Source organism: Simochromis diagramma, unplaced genomic scaffold (assembly GCF_900408965.1).
Source record: "Simochromis diagramma unplaced genomic scaffold, fSimDia1.1 OVJJ01000802.1, whole genome shotgun sequence".
Lineage (NCBI taxonomy): Eukaryota > Metazoa > Chordata > Actinopteri > Cichliformes > Cichlidae > Simochromis > Simochromis diagramma.
Window position 1 is genome coordinate 23,669,271 of NW_024387492.1, and position 17,629 is coordinate 23,686,899.

General features: G+C 43.1%; 2 protein-coding genes across 4 annotated transcripts in view; both read left to right on the forward strand.

Moving 5' to 3' along the window:
- The window catches only part of vta1 (vesicle (multivesicular body) trafficking 1), a 59,459-nt gene extending 45,015 nt beyond the window's left edge, over positions 1-14,444 (forward strand). The window contains exons 7-8 of one of the 3 annotated variants that reach the window (XM_040017880.1): positions 3,643-3,720; positions 12,722-14,444. In XM_040017880.1, coding sequence (XP_039873814.1) covers positions 3,643-3,720; positions 12,722-12,867 — 224 coding nt within the window. In that variant the 3' untranslated portion in view covers positions 12,868-14,444. The remainder of the gene's footprint in view (positions 1-3,642; positions 3,721-12,721) is intronic. The other 2 variants (XM_040017881.1, XM_040017882.1) reach the window with 2 other exon arrangements.
- Positions 14,445-16,539: 2,095 nt separating this feature from the next.
- The window catches only part of adgrg6 (adhesion G protein-coupled receptor G6), a 117,293-nt gene continuing 116,203 nt past the window's right edge, over positions 16,540-17,629 (forward strand). Inside the window, exon 1 of the mRNA XM_040017874.1 lies at positions 16,540-16,550. The gene's annotated coding sequence lies outside the window, so the exon portion shown is untranslated. The remainder of the gene's footprint in view (positions 16,551-17,629) is intronic.

A 17,629-nucleotide genomic window follows, 5' to 3' on the forward strand; every position in this document is an offset into this window, starting at 1 on the left:
TCCACGCAGACAGTTCTGCTGTCTTTCGAAAATCTCACAGTGGTTTTATGTCATTGTCACACGGCAGCATTTAGCTCAGAGGACCAATCAGATCTGTCCGTGTTTGGAAATCTGTGTGCAAACACATGAAAACAGCTTTCAGCTCTGTTTCGAGACTAGGACACCACCGTAGTGAGCCAAACTCTGAGCGTCGATCACACCTCGTATCAGCCTGCCGCCGTGGCTGCCACACCTCTCTGAGGTCACTACGTTACGATGCAAACAGTTTAAAACGCCAGTATTAAATCCTGCTTCCTCTGAGCGCACTGGGCCCGCCGTGCCTCTGAACATCGAGGTTTAACATGAAATAATAGCAGCAATTTAAAATTCTGTAGCTTTAAAACAGAGTAAATAATATTGTGCTGTACAATATTTCTAAGAAAGAGTCATTTACAGCAGCTGACTTTCAGAGTCTGAGAGACTGTAATATGTCGAATATGGGACTTGTGTTGTGCAGCACATGGAGCACTTTATTTAAAGAGACTGTCGCTGCAGCAGACACACACACACACACACACACACAGTGCTGTTTAGTAGGGGTGCAACGATACACAAAATTCATGGTTCGGTTCGGTTCGATACTTTGGTGTCACGGTTCGATATTTTTTCGATACAAAATAAAATGTTCATGCCTTTTTAATTTGTCATTTATTAAAATTATAAATATATATTTTAACTCAAAAGTACAGTTTTTAAATTTAACCCTAACCCTAACCCTTGTGCGTGTTTTTTATTTTGACAGCGAATGCGCACCTGCGGACCACTTATGTGCACCCCTGGTTATTTAGCTCGTCATATTACAGCCACAGAAATTATTTTGTCCATGAAACCATAAAGCTGCACTTTCTTTTTGCCTTATAGTCTGATTTGTCATAACTTTTCCGTTTTGCGGTAAGCTTTTCTTTGGCTGTCACTTCTTCACCCTGACCTGTCTTATTTGGCTCAGCAGAACTAAAATATTTATCCTGCTGCTTTTACACACGCACACACATAAGCTCAGCGATTCTCTGCGCGATCAACCTGCATGTTTAAGCTTGCTGCGGGAGATTTCACTTGTCATGTTTGCGTAGTAAGCTAACGATTAATAAGACAATGTCAGAGGAATTGGTGCGCAAATTATCATCACTCACCAATCAGTACTGTCACTCTCTATACACAGTTCACGCGATTGCAAAGTGAAAGCAAAAAAACAAGCGCAAATTCAAACGCGATTTCAATATGTCACATATTGACAGTGGCTCACCGATGCCAATGACATAATTACCCAGCTACATTTCCGAAAGAATGCAAAAGCATTGACATATATTTTTCCTTCCTACAATAGCCGGACGGGCAGGGCAGAGATAGATTTTGGTAGCCCGACTGGAAAAATCGCTAGCCCCAGGACGTCGGGCTAGCGATATTGCGAGCCCTGTATCTGATTGAGGAATCACTCATCTTTGGAAAAGAGAGTTTATTACAGAGAAATGGCTCTTTCCAAAATAAAAGCTATACTATCCGCTTCTTCTGGGCTATATTCTCAGCAGCATATTAAACATATCAGGTCCCCATAAGGAGAATCATGTGCTAACGGCTGTCTAAATGACTCGGGTAAAGTTTGTAGCATGCATGCTTGTTGTTTTTGTCTTTGCACTAGGATGATGTCGGCGTAAATGTGCAGTCATATTCGTTGTGTTCCCACTAGTGCTTTCAGGTTAACCTCGTTGAAATGACCTTAACACCACAACACGGCAAATCTCCGTTAACGAGCTACCCCTGATAGCCCCGTGCATGGGGCTGGACGGCCAACACGTTAACGAGCTAACTGCGCTAACACACTAGCTCCCACCCATGTAATTGAGCATTGCGTGGCACATCCAACATACTGTTTTACTTTAGTCCATGACTCGCTTACCTTCAGGGTCATACGTCACATGAAAACCAAAATAATTCCAAACGCCAGATCTGAATGAGGGTGGGGGAGGTTCAATTTGCCATGTTGCAAGGAGAGCTTAACTTCTGTCTCGCTAGCTTGCCCTGCGCTCTTCGAGTAGTCGAACGCAGATTCACTGAGCGCTCCACACAGACAGCATCGTCAGAAGGAAAGTTGATAAAATAAATTACAAATGTTGTATTGTTCGATACATATGCGTACCGAACCGAAAGCACTGTATCGAACGGTTCAATATCGATACGAATATCGTTGCACCCCTACTGTTTAGATGTTAGTGGTCTAGCTTCATCACATGCTCAGTGAGGGTCCAGGTCTGTCCAATCACTGAAACGTGGATGATTAATTATAGACAGAAAACGTTGTGTTATATAAATGAATTACGATAATGATGCCATGATCACATGACTGCTGTTTCCAGCGTGCTGTTGTTCTGCCATCATTAAAGGTCTAAACTAGAAGAGCTGCCTCTCTTGTCACCCGCCCTGTAATCCTGCTAATTTCCCCTGATAACACCGAGTATGTGACGGCCTCGCAATTTACCGGCGACGCTTTCAGTGATACTCCTCCCCGAGAGACGCATGTACACATGTTTGCTGGCGCAGATGTTTGCAGATGTTCTCTGGAGGATATAAAGAAGATAAAACTTCTCCAAAGTGAGATGTAATTGTTCCCTTATGGAAACAGCGTAAAGGCAAAATGTTGTATAAGAGCACTTGTGTAGGCACTGTTGCCACCTCATAGATCTGCGTGGAGGATTGGGTGTTTTGTTTTTTGCTTCCTGCGCAGAGTGATGGGGCACAATAGAAAAATAAACATTCACACAGAAACCTCGAGTAATTCAAGGTGATTATAGATTACACAAGCTTCTGCAGAAAGAGCTGCACACACCGTGCAAACACACTTTTCCCCAAACACAAACACACACACAATCGGTCCACCATCACCGCTGCACAAAGAGGAGAGGCAGAGGTGGACCTGCTCCTGCTGACAGACAAGGAGAGACTGAACCCTGCTGATAACAAAGCTTTTGCTCAGACCCATGTGATAGGCTGTAGCCCGGGTGTGTGGGAAAGAGTTTGGGGCTTTGCTCACATGCTTGGCTGAGTGCAAAGTTTAGTTCTGTCTCACTGATGATGAACGCTCAGGGGGACTTTTCAGAGGACAGCTCTGAAATCTGACAGGTTTACAGAGCAGCTTCGTTCCAAGGTAACCACCTGATCGCAGTGACGCAGCGTGTTGTTGGTGACGTTTCGTTCATTTCCACTAGGAGAGCATCCAAAGTGAAGCATCTGTTGGCAGCTTGGTCGTTTTCAGACGCTTGATTGTGTTGTTTCTTGTCTGGATTTCTGCTAGCTGTCACTAAATATTCATATCTGTGCAGTCAGAGCTGAGATTGAGGCTTCAGAGATGTACCGACTGAAAAATAGGACGGCATCCAATAATCTAATGGGGGTATGTTGGGGCTGAAATACTGTGGCCTGCTGGGTAAAGGTCAGGAAGATGATGGATGTTGACCTGTCCATCTTTGACACTCAATCGCAGGTGTTAGATATAAACACTGATTATTGATAACTGGCATAGTTATTAGAAATATAGTTTTGGCCATTCGTTACTGAGTATTTCCTTGAATATTTACCACAATCATAATTTGAAGTGTTTTTGTTGACCAGCAGAAGCTGTTAAACCTGTGCCTATGCCCCGATCAGTGCCCACTGTTGACCCCACACTGCTCACCGCCCAGCAGCAGGGTAAGAAAACACACACTTACAGATGACTGCAGACACGATACACAACTGCTTTTCCTTCCAACTCCCTATAAACACAAAGCTCAGACTGCAGGCGGTTCACCTGAGTGAGAGGCTCTCTGGTGTCTGCAGGTAATCCTGCTTTCACATTGAACTGGTTTAAAAACTGCTTCGTAAAAGACGTCTCACTGGTTTAAGGCCAACAACCATTCCTGCTGCTCTCTACGCTCATCTGGATACCGAATGTTCCTATAGTGAAAATGCAAAAATGTGAAGTTGGAATAAATTCCTGAGACTGTTTCCAAACTTTGACTGCCTCTAAATCCAGTTTGAGACCCCGGTGGCCTCCGTTTAGCGCTCTCTACCAGACATATTGTATTAATATAAGGATGAAAAAAAGTTTCTGCATATGGTTTCTGTCTGTCGCTCCACCGCACTCCACTGGAATCATATTTCTGTGCACAGCTGACAAATTAAAGAAAAAAAATCAAAGGTAAAGTGTGTTAGTGTGAGCTGAACTCTTCTGGACGAGCACCATTCACCTGTAACTTTCCTTCATTTGCTGTTTCGATGATGTTGGAGAGTAAGGCCTGACACATCATTCAAAAATGTCCCAAAGCATTTATTCAGAATAGTAAAAGCTTTGTTTTCCTCCTCTGTTCTGTGCACACATACAAAGTATAATTTATACTATTATAGTTATTTAATTTAATACATAAGTAGAAATTTAGAACTTCATGTGTTTCATTTTCCTTTGTCCTCGCCGCTGCAAACAGACAGGACGTTTTTGCTGCTGAGTCTTAAACTGAATCTGTTGGATTTTTCTTTGCCTATTAAACTTTTTATAAACGCATGTGTAAAACTTGTTGATGGAAAGACGGCTCGAGTATAAACCAAGGAAGATGCGAACATGGCGAGCCGGAGAGTGAGTGGGAAGCTAACGGTATGTGGTTAATGAGTAGCACAAGAGGACTCGCGTTAAGGAGCTTAATGGACTTTAATGATAGGAAATGACTTCAGACGCCGTCGACATGAATATGTTACACAGAGCTAATTATAAAGAGCAACATCTAACAAGATTCCCAGAGATTCACTCACAGCCTTGGAGTGTAATGAGTCGGAGCGTTTCATTAACCCCGCCGAGTACTTTGGTGATGAATCAGGACTTTGATGGCAGAGCCATTCATATTTATTTCTCAATTAAAAAGAGGACGGCAGCTAATCTGCCACACTGAGCCTGATGAAATGATGGAAGGATCGTTTTCCAGTTTCCATTACCAGGCTGAGAAACGGCGCTTTCCTCTTTCTCCTCCTGAGCACCAGGAGACATAAGATAACCAGTGAAAGTGGCACTCGAGGAGATGGTGGCCTCTGTCTGATTGGACCTCGCGCCGTTCGTCCGTCTGTCTGCCATCTAACATATCATTACGACCTCAGCACCGCCGCTTCGCCGCTGTCTAGACTGTCATTAGCTGCTGGCGGTCAGCCGCAGAATGAGAGGGAGAGGGAGCGTGGTTGGAGGGCAGGATGAGCATCATTCCCGTAATTCACACTTTGCTGCTGTTTTTAAACGCGTGGTTTCAAATTGTTTTAGAGAAGCTGCTCAGCGGCTGGCAGAGCACAAGCAGGTTGGGCAGAGCAGCTTCAGTGTTTCCATTCACCTGCTATTATGGCACAAACAGAAGAACCACAAAGTTTAAAAACTGCTTCACAAAGGCTCTCAGTAAAGAAAAACCTGTGACAACAACTGAGAACAGCCGAAAAATAGGCTTTACATACGACAATGGCTCACGTGTGATGTGTTTAATGTTTGTATCTAATGTATTTATGCATTCAGAAGGGACACAGCGGCCTTCTGCTTTACTCTGTTCATGATAGTTACAGTGCAAACACAGCGTGATTATAGAAAAGTGTTTAATATATGCTTGTGTAATGTATAACGCATCACTGTGTTTATGAGCTGCAGATTAACCAGCTTTATTGTGACATCAATACATAAAGAAATTTAATTTAGACCATGAAGACCACTGACTCGACATAAACGATGGGCATAGCTACCAGCAAGGATAAATGAAGCAGGTGCACAGGCTTAAACCTGCCCACCTATATACAGTCAGTGATTACGTGTCATTCATGCAGCAAGCAAAAAGTAAAATGTTTGCAGATGAATTGTACGCTGCTGCAGTGTGCACAGTGCAGCCATAGAGCATATTATACCATATAACCTTAAAGACTGAGCAGGTTGCTTAGTCAGCCGGTCATGCATAAACTAGCATCACGCAGTTCCTCAGATAAAAATATTCAGTCGGCCGGCTCAGCAGCAACTTTATGACAAATCACTGAATCATTCAAACTTCAGTTTTCTGTCAAGGTGAGTTCAGATGTTCTGAATAAACTGTGCGACTCGGGCAGTTAAACTTTTGTCCAATCGCTGTTATAATTAAAATGAAAAAGCCTTTTTGATGCAGCGCATTAAGCCTCAGTCCAGGCAGATAATGAAGAAAAATGGAGCTCGTAGCGCTCCGTTAAAACTCGTCAAAGACTCTGAAATGAAGATGCGGTGAAGAAGCAGGTGTTTCTTTCCGGCAGCCCTGAGCGTCTCCTCTGCAGCCGGGTCAAACTTTTTAATTCAGTCAGTCTCCTCTTATTTTTCTTTGAGTTTATGTGTGATGTAACAGAGTACCATTAATCTTTAACCCTTAAACAAACTGTCACTCATTTATTTGACCACTGGCATGATTTTGTACGAGAGTTTTACTGCAGCGTTGAAATGCCATTAAGATATCAGAGCTGTATAGTTATCAGCTAGATTTTTTTTATGTTCCACTGACTTACTCTGGGCCTCTGTAAATGCACCAGGGTTAGATTTTACAGCACGCAGTCGTTCCCGATGAGCACAGGGACTAATACATCCATATACATCCCCATTCATGCCAGTTTCCATAGCAGTAATCTCCCGTGTGTGATTTATGGCTCCTGGTTGGTGTCTGTTTGCGTGGCTCTTTGGCTGGGCAGGGCGATTGTGAGAATTTACCATTGTGCACAGGTAGCAGCATGAGAAGCACAAAGAATATCTGCACTGGTTTTCAGTTTTCATTGATTTAACCCTCTGGACGAGACTCTGGGAGAACAGAGTGCTGCAAATGTAAATAAATAATATGAATTCACAACACCCCAAAGATGTGTCACTGTACCGGAAAACAAAACCAGTGAAGGAACAAAGAAACATAATAAGATCTAGAAACAGCGTCAGTCAGTAACAGGAACGTTTCAGCTGGGGTCCTTCCTGGCTCACCTTCTGAAAACTAATTGATTTCTCATTATGAAAGCTGTCAGCTCGTCTCATTTACTCTTTTTATTTCAAGCAATCCTGCAGTTAATGACTCCTGAGATCATTTCTTATTTCGACCACCTCTCCAAACACCCCTCTTCAAATGTCTCCCTCCACATTAAGCGCTGTGGTCTCTGGTTTTTCCACGTTTCCCCCTCCTCTGCCTCTCAGGCTCTTCTAGTTGTGGAGTATATGCAGTCAGCATATTTTCCCAGTCTTTTCCCAGCTCAGAGAAATCAGCCAGGGGATTAGAGGCTTATGGTGAAACATTATTCAATCATTTCTTTCCCGTTCTTCTCCAGGACACTTTTAAGAGCAGAGGGGCGTGTTTTATGAGAGCCGCGGAGCCAAGAGAGATATTATCTGTTGATCTGTTCTTTCAGCCTGCCCTGCTTGTCAGAGACTCTCAGAGGTCCTTTATGGAGGCGCCCACCATGTTAATGTTAAAGTAGAAAACTAATTTGGTGTTATTATTGTTTCATATGTTACACATTAACTGTGCAGAAGAAGCATTAGCTGGATGGATCTGTAGATTTATTCCCTCTGTTTAATGGAAGAAAAGTCTTGCTGCGGTCGGTATGCCCAAAAATACACAAGTGACCTCAGCGTTTAACTTTCTCATGTTTAAGGAAACTCTATCTACACTCAGGATTTTAGAAGGCCACCTTCAGGACAACTGCTGAGGACAGTTTCCATCTTAGTTTTCATCTTTTATGTGACAGGAAGAGGGTGGATGCATTTAATGCAGTTCAGTTCAGTTTTATTTAGATAGGTGCTTGATATTGTAAGGTGAAGACCCTACAATACAATCACATGACCCATACGAGCCAAGTGCTGTGGCAACAGTGGGAAGGAAAAGCTGCAGAGATTTGCATTGTGGGTAGTGGATAATCAAGACTTTGTGTTCAGACAGGCGCTCAAAGCAGATGATGTGCATCATTTTCCACTTGTGAAGAAACTCGAAGTGAGTGAACTACAGACAGAAACTGTTTTTATTAAGAGTGGAATTGAGTGGAATCTCCAAGTGAAATCTGCTCATTCACCATGTTTTATGGTTTGTTAAATTGATTTTTTTTTTCTTTTTCCATAAGAGACAGTTATCACCCTTAGACTGTGCAGATGGTTGGATGTTTTATCACTGCTTTTCTGTGAGACTGTTTTATGAGTACAAAGTAGATCCAGTGACAGCTGCTCACTGTCACGTCTGAGGATTGTTCAGAGAAACCTGGTTTCTGGAAACACCCTGTAAATGGAGGTTCACTATGTCCGAACTGTCTAACAGAAATATGTAGCGCATCTTAGATCATTTTTGGATTTGTTACCATGGTATGGTAATGACTTGAGCCTCGTGCCCAACTCGGCAAGTATGGACACGTTCGTGTACATTTGTGGACTGTGATTTATCATTGTGATGTCAACAGTGTCGGTCAGTCACCTGTAGAATCAGTAAACGTGTTTAAAAAGCAAAATCCAGAAAATTCTGCTGAATATTACGTGGCACCAAAAACAACCAAGGTGCTGTGTTCGTTTGAAGTAACGTTGATATTTACTTTTCAAACACAAAAGAAAAGAAGAAGAGAATCAGACCAGGTCCCTGGAGTGGAAGTCGTAGTCTTGACTCTCTGTCTGCAGCATTCAGAGCCTGCAGTAACCTGCTCATGTTGTCAGCAGTGAGACTGAATATTATTCGTCAGAATGCGTTAACATGATTCGATTTTGCGCCGTCAGTCATTTCGTGGCTTGGAGACGTGTCCCGTCCAAGACCACGTCACGTGGTCTGTTTGCAGAGCAAAGTGTAGAGCGAGGAGAGCGCAGCAGAGGCCTGGTTTACATTAAAGAGTGTCCTCTGAGGAGGGAAGGATCGACTGAGGGAGTGAAACATCCTGAACAAGTAGAGTGATGAAAGAGGGAAAAATGGAATGATCGGATAAAGGCTAGAAGAGAGATGATGGGAGTCCAAAGGAGCCAATCGACCACCCGTAGATGCAAAGAGAGGAGGGAACAGTTTCAAACAAGAAAGCAAATCAACAAGGGAGCAAAGACTCTTCATAAATGTCATTTACAGGATTCATTTGTCATAATTGAAAATTTGAAATGTGCAGAGACAGTTTAAGAAGTGATGAAAGATCCACTGCATATATTTCAACACGCTTTGAATTCTTGAACACTTTGAATCTTTCAGGGACTCTAGGAATGGATTCTTTCAGGATTTTATTTGTATTATTGTGTTGAAATTTCTTGCTTTTTTAATGTCTACCGATTTTGCAAAAATAAATGAATTGTGACTGGATAGACAGTAAAATCAAGGATAGACAGGTAAGAACCAAAAGATCATGAACGAGAAGAAAGTTAGAATATAGTTAAAACTGGATGAATGTGATGGTTGGAGGCAATTTGTACAGTATGTGTTAATTGGACTGGTCACTGATCTGTTATGACCTGTAACCTGTCCTCATAGAGCTGAAATGGTACGTCCAAAGAGTCAAATCTTTATGCCTCTGCAGTTGTTTCCATCTTTCCCCTGCTTCGTGCTGACACAGTGACCCCATACTTCATAAAAACAAGTTGTTTTTTTTAAGTTAATAACTTGAACTCCACCCATCTCACAGCTGGAGCAGCGACTGTGAGCCATTTTCAGTCTGAAACCTCACAGAAACTTTCAGTCTGATATCAGCTGCTCACCCTACATTTGTGTGGTCAGGTTTCTTAACAATACAACATCAACCTAATTTTCCAGAGCAGCAGCACAGCTCCAACAGCAGTGCTAAAGGACCAAAGTTTCTGCTGGTAACTGGTAAGCAGGGACAGACGGTGGAACATATCCGTGTCCATGACCAAGCTCCAAAATCTGTCAGAGAGGTAGAAACCAAACAACCGTTACTCCTAGCTGGAACGTTCAAAACATGTGCTTAAACATTGGGGAGGAAGCATCAGAGGGGGAAGTAGAAGAGGGCAATAAAGGTAAGGGAAAGAGAAACATGCTCTGAGCTCATGATCCAGTTTCCTGGAGGCAGGGTCTTTACAAGGTTGGGGTTTTTTTTCCCCCTATAGAATACTCTGGAGTCCTGTATGTGAAGGAGGGTCTATGTATCCTATAGTGTTACACCCACATTAAGAGCTGTGTTTTCTTCAGGCTGAGCTGTGAGCCCCTAGAGACTCTGATGGGTGGAGGGCCAAGAGTGGAATATGCTGCAAATAAAACCCCAGCTTGCCTTTTTTCACTGTTCTTGTTGGTTAGAGAACATTTTTGAATTTTAGAAGAAAAAACAAACATCTTTTTGTCACTGCAGGCTTGACCTTATAGATTCAGTAACAACTACAAATGAAACCAAAGAATATGCTGTGAAAATATTTTTAGATCTAAAAAATCATTGTTAGAAAGTCGATCACAACTGTTTACTTAACCCACGACATGTGTGTGTATAGGTTAACAGTTATCTTGGAAGCTCAATCAATCTCTGCTGGGTTCCTCAGGGATCTGTCATCAGGCCACTGCTTTTTATACTGTACATCAATGACATGGCTGCAATGTCAAAGTCATTGAAGGTCATATTGTGTGCCGATGTCACACACCAGTGTGCCAGGGAAATAACGTGGAACAACCTCTGAATGAAGTAGAAAATTATCTGAAGATGTTCTTTGACTGTTTAAAAATTAATTAATTAAAAAAAAACACAGAATGTCATAAAATTTCATAATATTTGGAAATCTTAAAAATTCTACCACTGAAACAGAGTATAAATATTAAAATTAGGAAAACCCATCTGAAATGAGAATTTACAAATGATCCTGGATACTCAATATTACTTATATCTCAGGAAAAATATAAGAAAGCCAACCTTTATGAAGTTGCAGGTTTCAGCAATAAAGACTATAAATAAAACCGTGATCCATTAAATTTACTTTTTATTAGATTAACTGACTTTGAGAGGAATACTCGTGTTCAACTTTAATATGGGAAATGTTCGTCTCTCCGATCGAGCCGTCTCAGTGTGAGAGTAACTCAGCTTGAAAACTTTCTTTAATTTCTTTATTTTTTGACGAAAAGCAGTCTGTCTCGATAAGTTTTGAGCTTCTACCGCCTGCTGTTTGGTAGTTTGTACACAGGGTGTAAAACTTTAGATTACTTAGTGTTTCATCTGTAAATGGCTCAGGAGTGTCGGGATCTTCACTTTTACACTTCTTTTGTTCATGTTTTCTTTAATTGCTATGCAGAATAAAACTAAACTGAGCTGGGTCAAAACCAGTCAACATCACATCATTTTTAATATTTTAGGTAAAACGACAAAGAGGGGAGGACGGGAGAGGATGATAAGAAAAACCTGATTCTTTAATTGTTGAAATTTAAAACAAAAGATCGTGGACAAGTTTAGAGCAAGAGGGTGAGCGACATGATGATCTCACAGGGAGCGGTTTATCTCCGAGGATCATGGACTTGTTACAGCCTCACATCTCTTTATTAAACAACACACACACACAGACGCTGTGTCTCCTCCCTGACGCCTCCCCTCATCGGGCCGATTACTGATGAGTCTTTATTTAAATACATTCTGATCGCAGAGATGAATTACCCACAATCCCCTTGACACTGACAGACAGTGATGGGCTTACTTTACGTGACGCGGATCACAGCGAGACTTGGAGTGTTTTAAAGGCAATTTAAGTCAGAAATAAACTCCGAGCAGAGCAGAAGACTCATGCTGTGCCTCGTTTCTCCGATGCTCACAATCAAACACACTTTTTTTGTGCAGCAGGTCAGAACAAAACGGACGACAACTGAAACTGACAGGAAATTGGTAAAATGGGATGACAGCGGCTTGATTATAACCCCCAGAAAAAAACTTTTTTTTTCTTATCATTGAAACTTTATTCAAAGCAGCAGTTGAACAAAACTGAGTGGAACTGCTGGAAACTTTAGAAAAATTCCAGCTATTCCTGAATTCATCCATTCATCCATCGTAGGCCCAGCTGTAGCTCAGGAGGTGACCCTTCCTGCTGCAGTCTGCATGTTTCTGTGGCTTAGATATTGATCGCTGAGACAGGAAGTGCAGAGACGCGCTCGTATGAGTAAATGAGGCGTTCGGTATAAACAGCTGTGACTGCAGGGGTAGAAGAGAAGAACCGTTCATTTACCATGTTATCCATCCATCCATCCTGTGTCTCACACAGTGGCAGTAACACAAGTATTGTTATATGAGAAGAAATTTGTAAAATGAATCTGTAACCTTTAACTTTCAGGGTTTTTTGTTGTATAGCATCAGAAGTAATAACCAAATACTTCAAGTCACTGTAACACTCATGGGACGTTTTTTCCATGTTACAGGTAAAAAGTTTCATGTTGGGTGTGATCATAGAGTTGATGTTATCTACATTAAAGGGATCCTTTGCTGTTTTCCTTTCTTTTGTCTCCTTTCCTAAAGCCACCTGTAGCTAAGGAAACTCAACAGTTGCTTGTGCAGATCTGTCTGTCTGCCGTTTGATGGAATGTGTCATGGTTGGCATCAATCCTCCCCTTTGTGTTTCTCAGTAAATCAGTCTTCAAGCGCGATCGGCCCTCAGAGCTGCTCTAATTGCTTTGTAGTTGTTGTACATTATATCTGATCTCACTAGTTTCCTTCTCTCTGCCCCCCTCCATCCTTTATCCTCCTGTCATTCCGCTCTCCCTCCCTCCAGGCGGCATCCAACTCTCCCCGGAAGACTTCACCAAAGCCCAGAAATACTGCAAGTACGCCGGCAGCGCCCTGCAGTACGAGGACGTGGGCACGGCCATCCAGAACCTCCAGAAAGCCCTGAAACTCCTCACCACCGGCAAAGAATGAGGCCCTTGTCCTCCTGCCGGCCCACTCCTCCATCCCTTCTCTTCCCCCCCCCCCTTCACTCCAGCAGCGCCACTCTATCCGTCACTGATCCGGCCCAACAGCGAGCTGAGGATGCAGCTCACTCTCTCACACACACACACACACACACACACACACACACTGAAGAGGGCCGTTGAGCTCGCCATCAGACGAGGACAATGGAAATCAGCGTTCAACAATAGCTGCCTGTGTGTGGCTGCGAGTCGCACTGATTGACAGGACAACAGTCCGACGGCAGAACACCGCGACTCTGACGACTGACGCACATCACAGCTTCATCATTGGTCTGAAAAGACAGCAGAAGGTCCTCGGGCTGCCATTTAACATCACGGAGCTCGCCGCGTACGCATCGGTAAACCGTTACCATGGAAAGCAAATCTCAGAAACATCACTTTTTACAAAAAGTACAAAATAAGTCTGAAATCATTCTGTTCAAACTTTAAAGAGAAATAAACAAGAAAATGAAAATGTTCTGCTTTCCTGACACTAAACTGTGTCACAGGCAGAACGACGATTTAGGAACTCGCAGATCGACACAACAAAAACAGCGGAAATATTTGGTTTGCGTGCAGCAGGCTCTGTTTGTGTTCTGTGTATATGGTGAGAAAAAAAATGTTCAACTCGAAGTTCGAAGTAACTTTAAGGTCACAACATTCAACCTTTTTTCTGCTGACACAGCATTAATGAGAAATCACAACTGTAAGAGTTTCAGGGGCCAAACTAAATTAATTGGCGGCTAGATTTAAGTAATTGGGGGGGTGGGTTTTGTTGCCATTTTTCCTGCAAAATTACCCAAAATCTTCAGAGATTTCACGAGTGAGTCCATGTCACGTCTTTTCTAACTGCGACGGAGGGCGCTGAGTGATCTCGGACTCGATCAGCTCATCTTCTAAGTGCAGCTTCGAACTTCACACAAGTATATATAAAAAAAACAAACCTAAATGTCAATCTTCCCAACACACAATAAAACTAATAAGAGTATTCCTCAGAATGCCAAGAGTGTGAGATGACACGCGACAGACGCTGAACGAGCTATGCTCGTTTTCAGACGGCCTTCAGCTCCCTGCTTCAGGTTCTCTTCTTCTACGATATCAGAAAGGAAAAAGTGTCTCTGTCTGAATCACTGCTGTTGGGACGTCTGCGACTGCTCGCTGTGATTGTTTTGGCTGTTGGCGTTTTGCTCTTCTGTAACAGAAAACTGTCTCATTTGTGTCACTGTCAAACGGACGCTGTCCTGATATTCAGTGATGCAGAACAAATGGAGGAGGCGAGGCCTTGGGGCAGCGTGGCTGTCGGCCTTCTGACTCGTCGTGTGGCCGAGGAGGCGGAGGATTATCTCCTGAAAGCTTGTTTCATGTTGACATATCACTGTGTGTGTGCTGGTGGAGATGGGGGTGGCAGTTGTTGTTTCAGCTTTAGTTCTTTTCTCTTTATTTAATGTTAATCATTCTTGGTTTGTTTGAAGGTTTTCAGAGTTGCACGAAGCGTCTGTCAGAATCAGTGATTTACAGCAATTTGAATAAAATGTTGGAAATGCGCAGCAGTGTTGATTCTTCCTGTTTGTGTTTTATTCATAACTGATGTCACTGTGTTGGAAATGAAAGCATGTGTAGCTCAAGCCCAACAGACGTGCAGCAGAATGAGCTCCATGTTAATGAAATCTGCATCTTTATAGTAGGACCAGATGGCTCAGCGCTGTAAAGATCCTCCAACACTGAAGGAAAACCCTCGAAGCCTGCAGACGGTGCTCTGTGGTCGTCTCTGAGCCGCCCCTCGGGGAGGACCCATTGTTAACCCCATTTCTTCAAAAGGAGGCAGCAGCTCTCGGCTTCTTCTATTAGTCTCATTTAGCTAACCATCACAAAGAGCAGCAACACAACTCAACAGCGTAGGTCTTTTAATCTGCTGCCGGTGACTGAATAACGACTCCAAACACCCGCTCCAAAGGGCTGCAGACCAACCACAGGTTCATGTCCGCTCACAGGTTCGAGGACACGTCTAAATATTGACCACAAATCTACAGCGAAGAAAATGAGGAATAATTCACGGCTCGGTAACAGCAGAGTAAAAATAAGACCACAACTTCCTGCAAGTAGGAAGATGATAATGTTATGATCCAGTGTTGTGTTTGTTTTGTGTTACTCCTCCCACCAGAGGATGGCTGTGGGTTTTTGTTTTCCCCTTTTCTCTCTTAGGAGGTGGACACCTGGCGTGCCTGCTGGGGATCTGGGTGGAGTCTCGGCCTATCCTCGGATTGGATAATTGACTAATAACCTCCGGTTTTTAACTACCAGATGACAGCCACCTGGCCCCTCTCTCCTAATCTCCACCATTCAACCAAGAATCTGTGTGTTGATTCGTTGCAGTGTAGAGTTTCTTTGACAAAGTGATTAGCCAGTATAACCTCGTGTGTGTGTGTCTGGCGTTATTATGTCAAATTTGTAAATAGCTGTAAATAGATTTGTCAAGTACCGGTCGTACATTTTGTTCACCTTGTATATATCCTTCACTGCAGCAGCCTAGTAGGCGTGAGAAGCCATTTTTGTTGATTACATTTTCTCCTGTTTTTCGTTTAGGAAGTTAGGTAAGTGAATTGTCTTTTGTTTGGTTTTTCATTTTGGGTAGGAAAGCGTAGGGACCATTAGGGAGTTTTGTTTGTTATTTTTGGCACTGCTCACCGCTGAAGCAAATAAATGGCTGCTTAGCACTTAAAAATATATTGTTGTTTGTATTCCTGCTTGGGTGGTGTGTGAGTGGGCCAACTTCTTGTTGCATTCAATACTTGCCTAGACTAAGAACGTAACGTATTGGGGGCTCGTCCGGGATACATGCCAGGAGTTTTTGGGGTTCAGTCCAGCTGATTTAGTTTTTGGCCACACGGTGCGCGGTCCGCTACGTCTTTTGAAAGAGAAATTTCTCTCAGATAGGCATCGTCCGAAAGAAAACATTCTGGACTATGTTAGTTTGTTTAAGGAGAGGCTGCATAATGCCTGCAATTTTGCTCGTGGCACGCTAGCAAAGGCTCAGGTCAGAATGAAAACCCATTTTGATAGAAAGTCTGTAGCACGGATGTTCCAGTCAGGTGATCGCGTGTTGGTTTTCTTGCCTGTCGTTGGTTCTCCCCTGCAGGCAAAGTTTTCCGGTCCGTATGTCATTGAGCGCAAACTAAGTGAAACCGATTATGTTGTGTTAACCCCTGATCGTAAGAAGAAAAGTCGCGTCTGTCACATCAACATGCTGAAGGAATACATTGATCGTGAACGCTCTAGCCTGTCACCTGCTGTGTCACCTATTGTGTCGGTGTCCGTCTCTCAACCCTTATACAGTCCCTGCGATGATAGGTTGGATGACAGGCACAGCTCTGTTTCTGGTGCGCGTCTGAGGAACTCTGAAATCTTGGCTAACTTGGATGTCTATTTAGGACATCTGCCTGATCCCGCCAAATCTGATGTCCGTGAGCTCATTAAAAAATAACCCAACTCTTTTCGGTGATGTCCCCACTCAAACGCATGTGCTAAGTCACGATATTGATGTGGGTGATCACAAGCCCATAAAGCAACATGCATACAGAGTAAATCCCACTAAGCGTGCCATAATGCAGCAAGAAGTCCAGTATCTTCTTGACCATGGTTTTGCTCTTCCCAGTAATAGCTCTTGGAGCTCACCATCACTTCTCGTCCCAAAACCCGATCAAACCTCCCGTTTAGAATAGAATAGAATAGAATTCAACTTTATTGTCATTGCACATGCACAGGTACAGGGCAACGAAATGCAGTTTGCATCCATCCAGAAGTGCTTTAGTGATATAGATATATTACAATATATATTAGCAATAATATAGATATGTGAGTATATTACAGAAATGGGTCTATTATGGTATGTTATAATGTACACGGTATGAAGTATGTTGTGAATATTCTATAACTATAAGTATGTACAGGCTGTAGTGAGTACAAGCTATGAACAGGATATAAATATGAAAAACTATACAGAATATGAAATAAATAACTTTACAGAATCTGAGATATACAGCTATACAGAAATGGGAACTATGCAAGTTGTAAACAGTTGTAGGATTAAAGATTATCGAATGTACAGAATGATTATTTACACAGAGCTATACAGTAGTGCAGTTAAGATAAGTGAGGGTGTAGATAGTTTCTACAGAGGCTATATAAAGTGCTAGTGGTTGTGAGTGGTGGTTCAGTCCATGTTATTATTGTGTGTTTGAGGGTACAGTTGTCCATTGTGGGTGTGTGTATGTTCAGTCCATGAGTTTAACGTGGGTCAGATGACAGGAGGCAGAGTTCAGGAGTCTGACAGCTGTGGGGAAGAAGCTGTTCCGGTACCTGGTGGTCTTAGTCCGGAGGCTCCTGTAGCGCCTCCCAGAGGGCAGGAGGGTGAAGAGTCCATGCGATGGGTGACTGGGGTCTTTGATGATTTTCCCAGCCCTTTTCAGACACCGCTTCCTGTAGATGTCTTTTATGGCAGGAAGTGGTGCTCCGGCGATGCGCTGGGCAGTTTTCACGACCCTCTGCAACGCCTTCCGGTCCGAGGCAGAGCAGTTCCCGTACCAGACTGTTATACAGTTGGTCAGGATGCTCTCGATGGTGCAGCGATAGAAGTTCACCAGGATGTCTGAGGACAGGTGGTTCTTCCTCAGAGTCCTTAAGAAGAAGAGGCGCTGGTGAGCCTTCTTGACCAGCTTGGAGCAGTTGGTCGT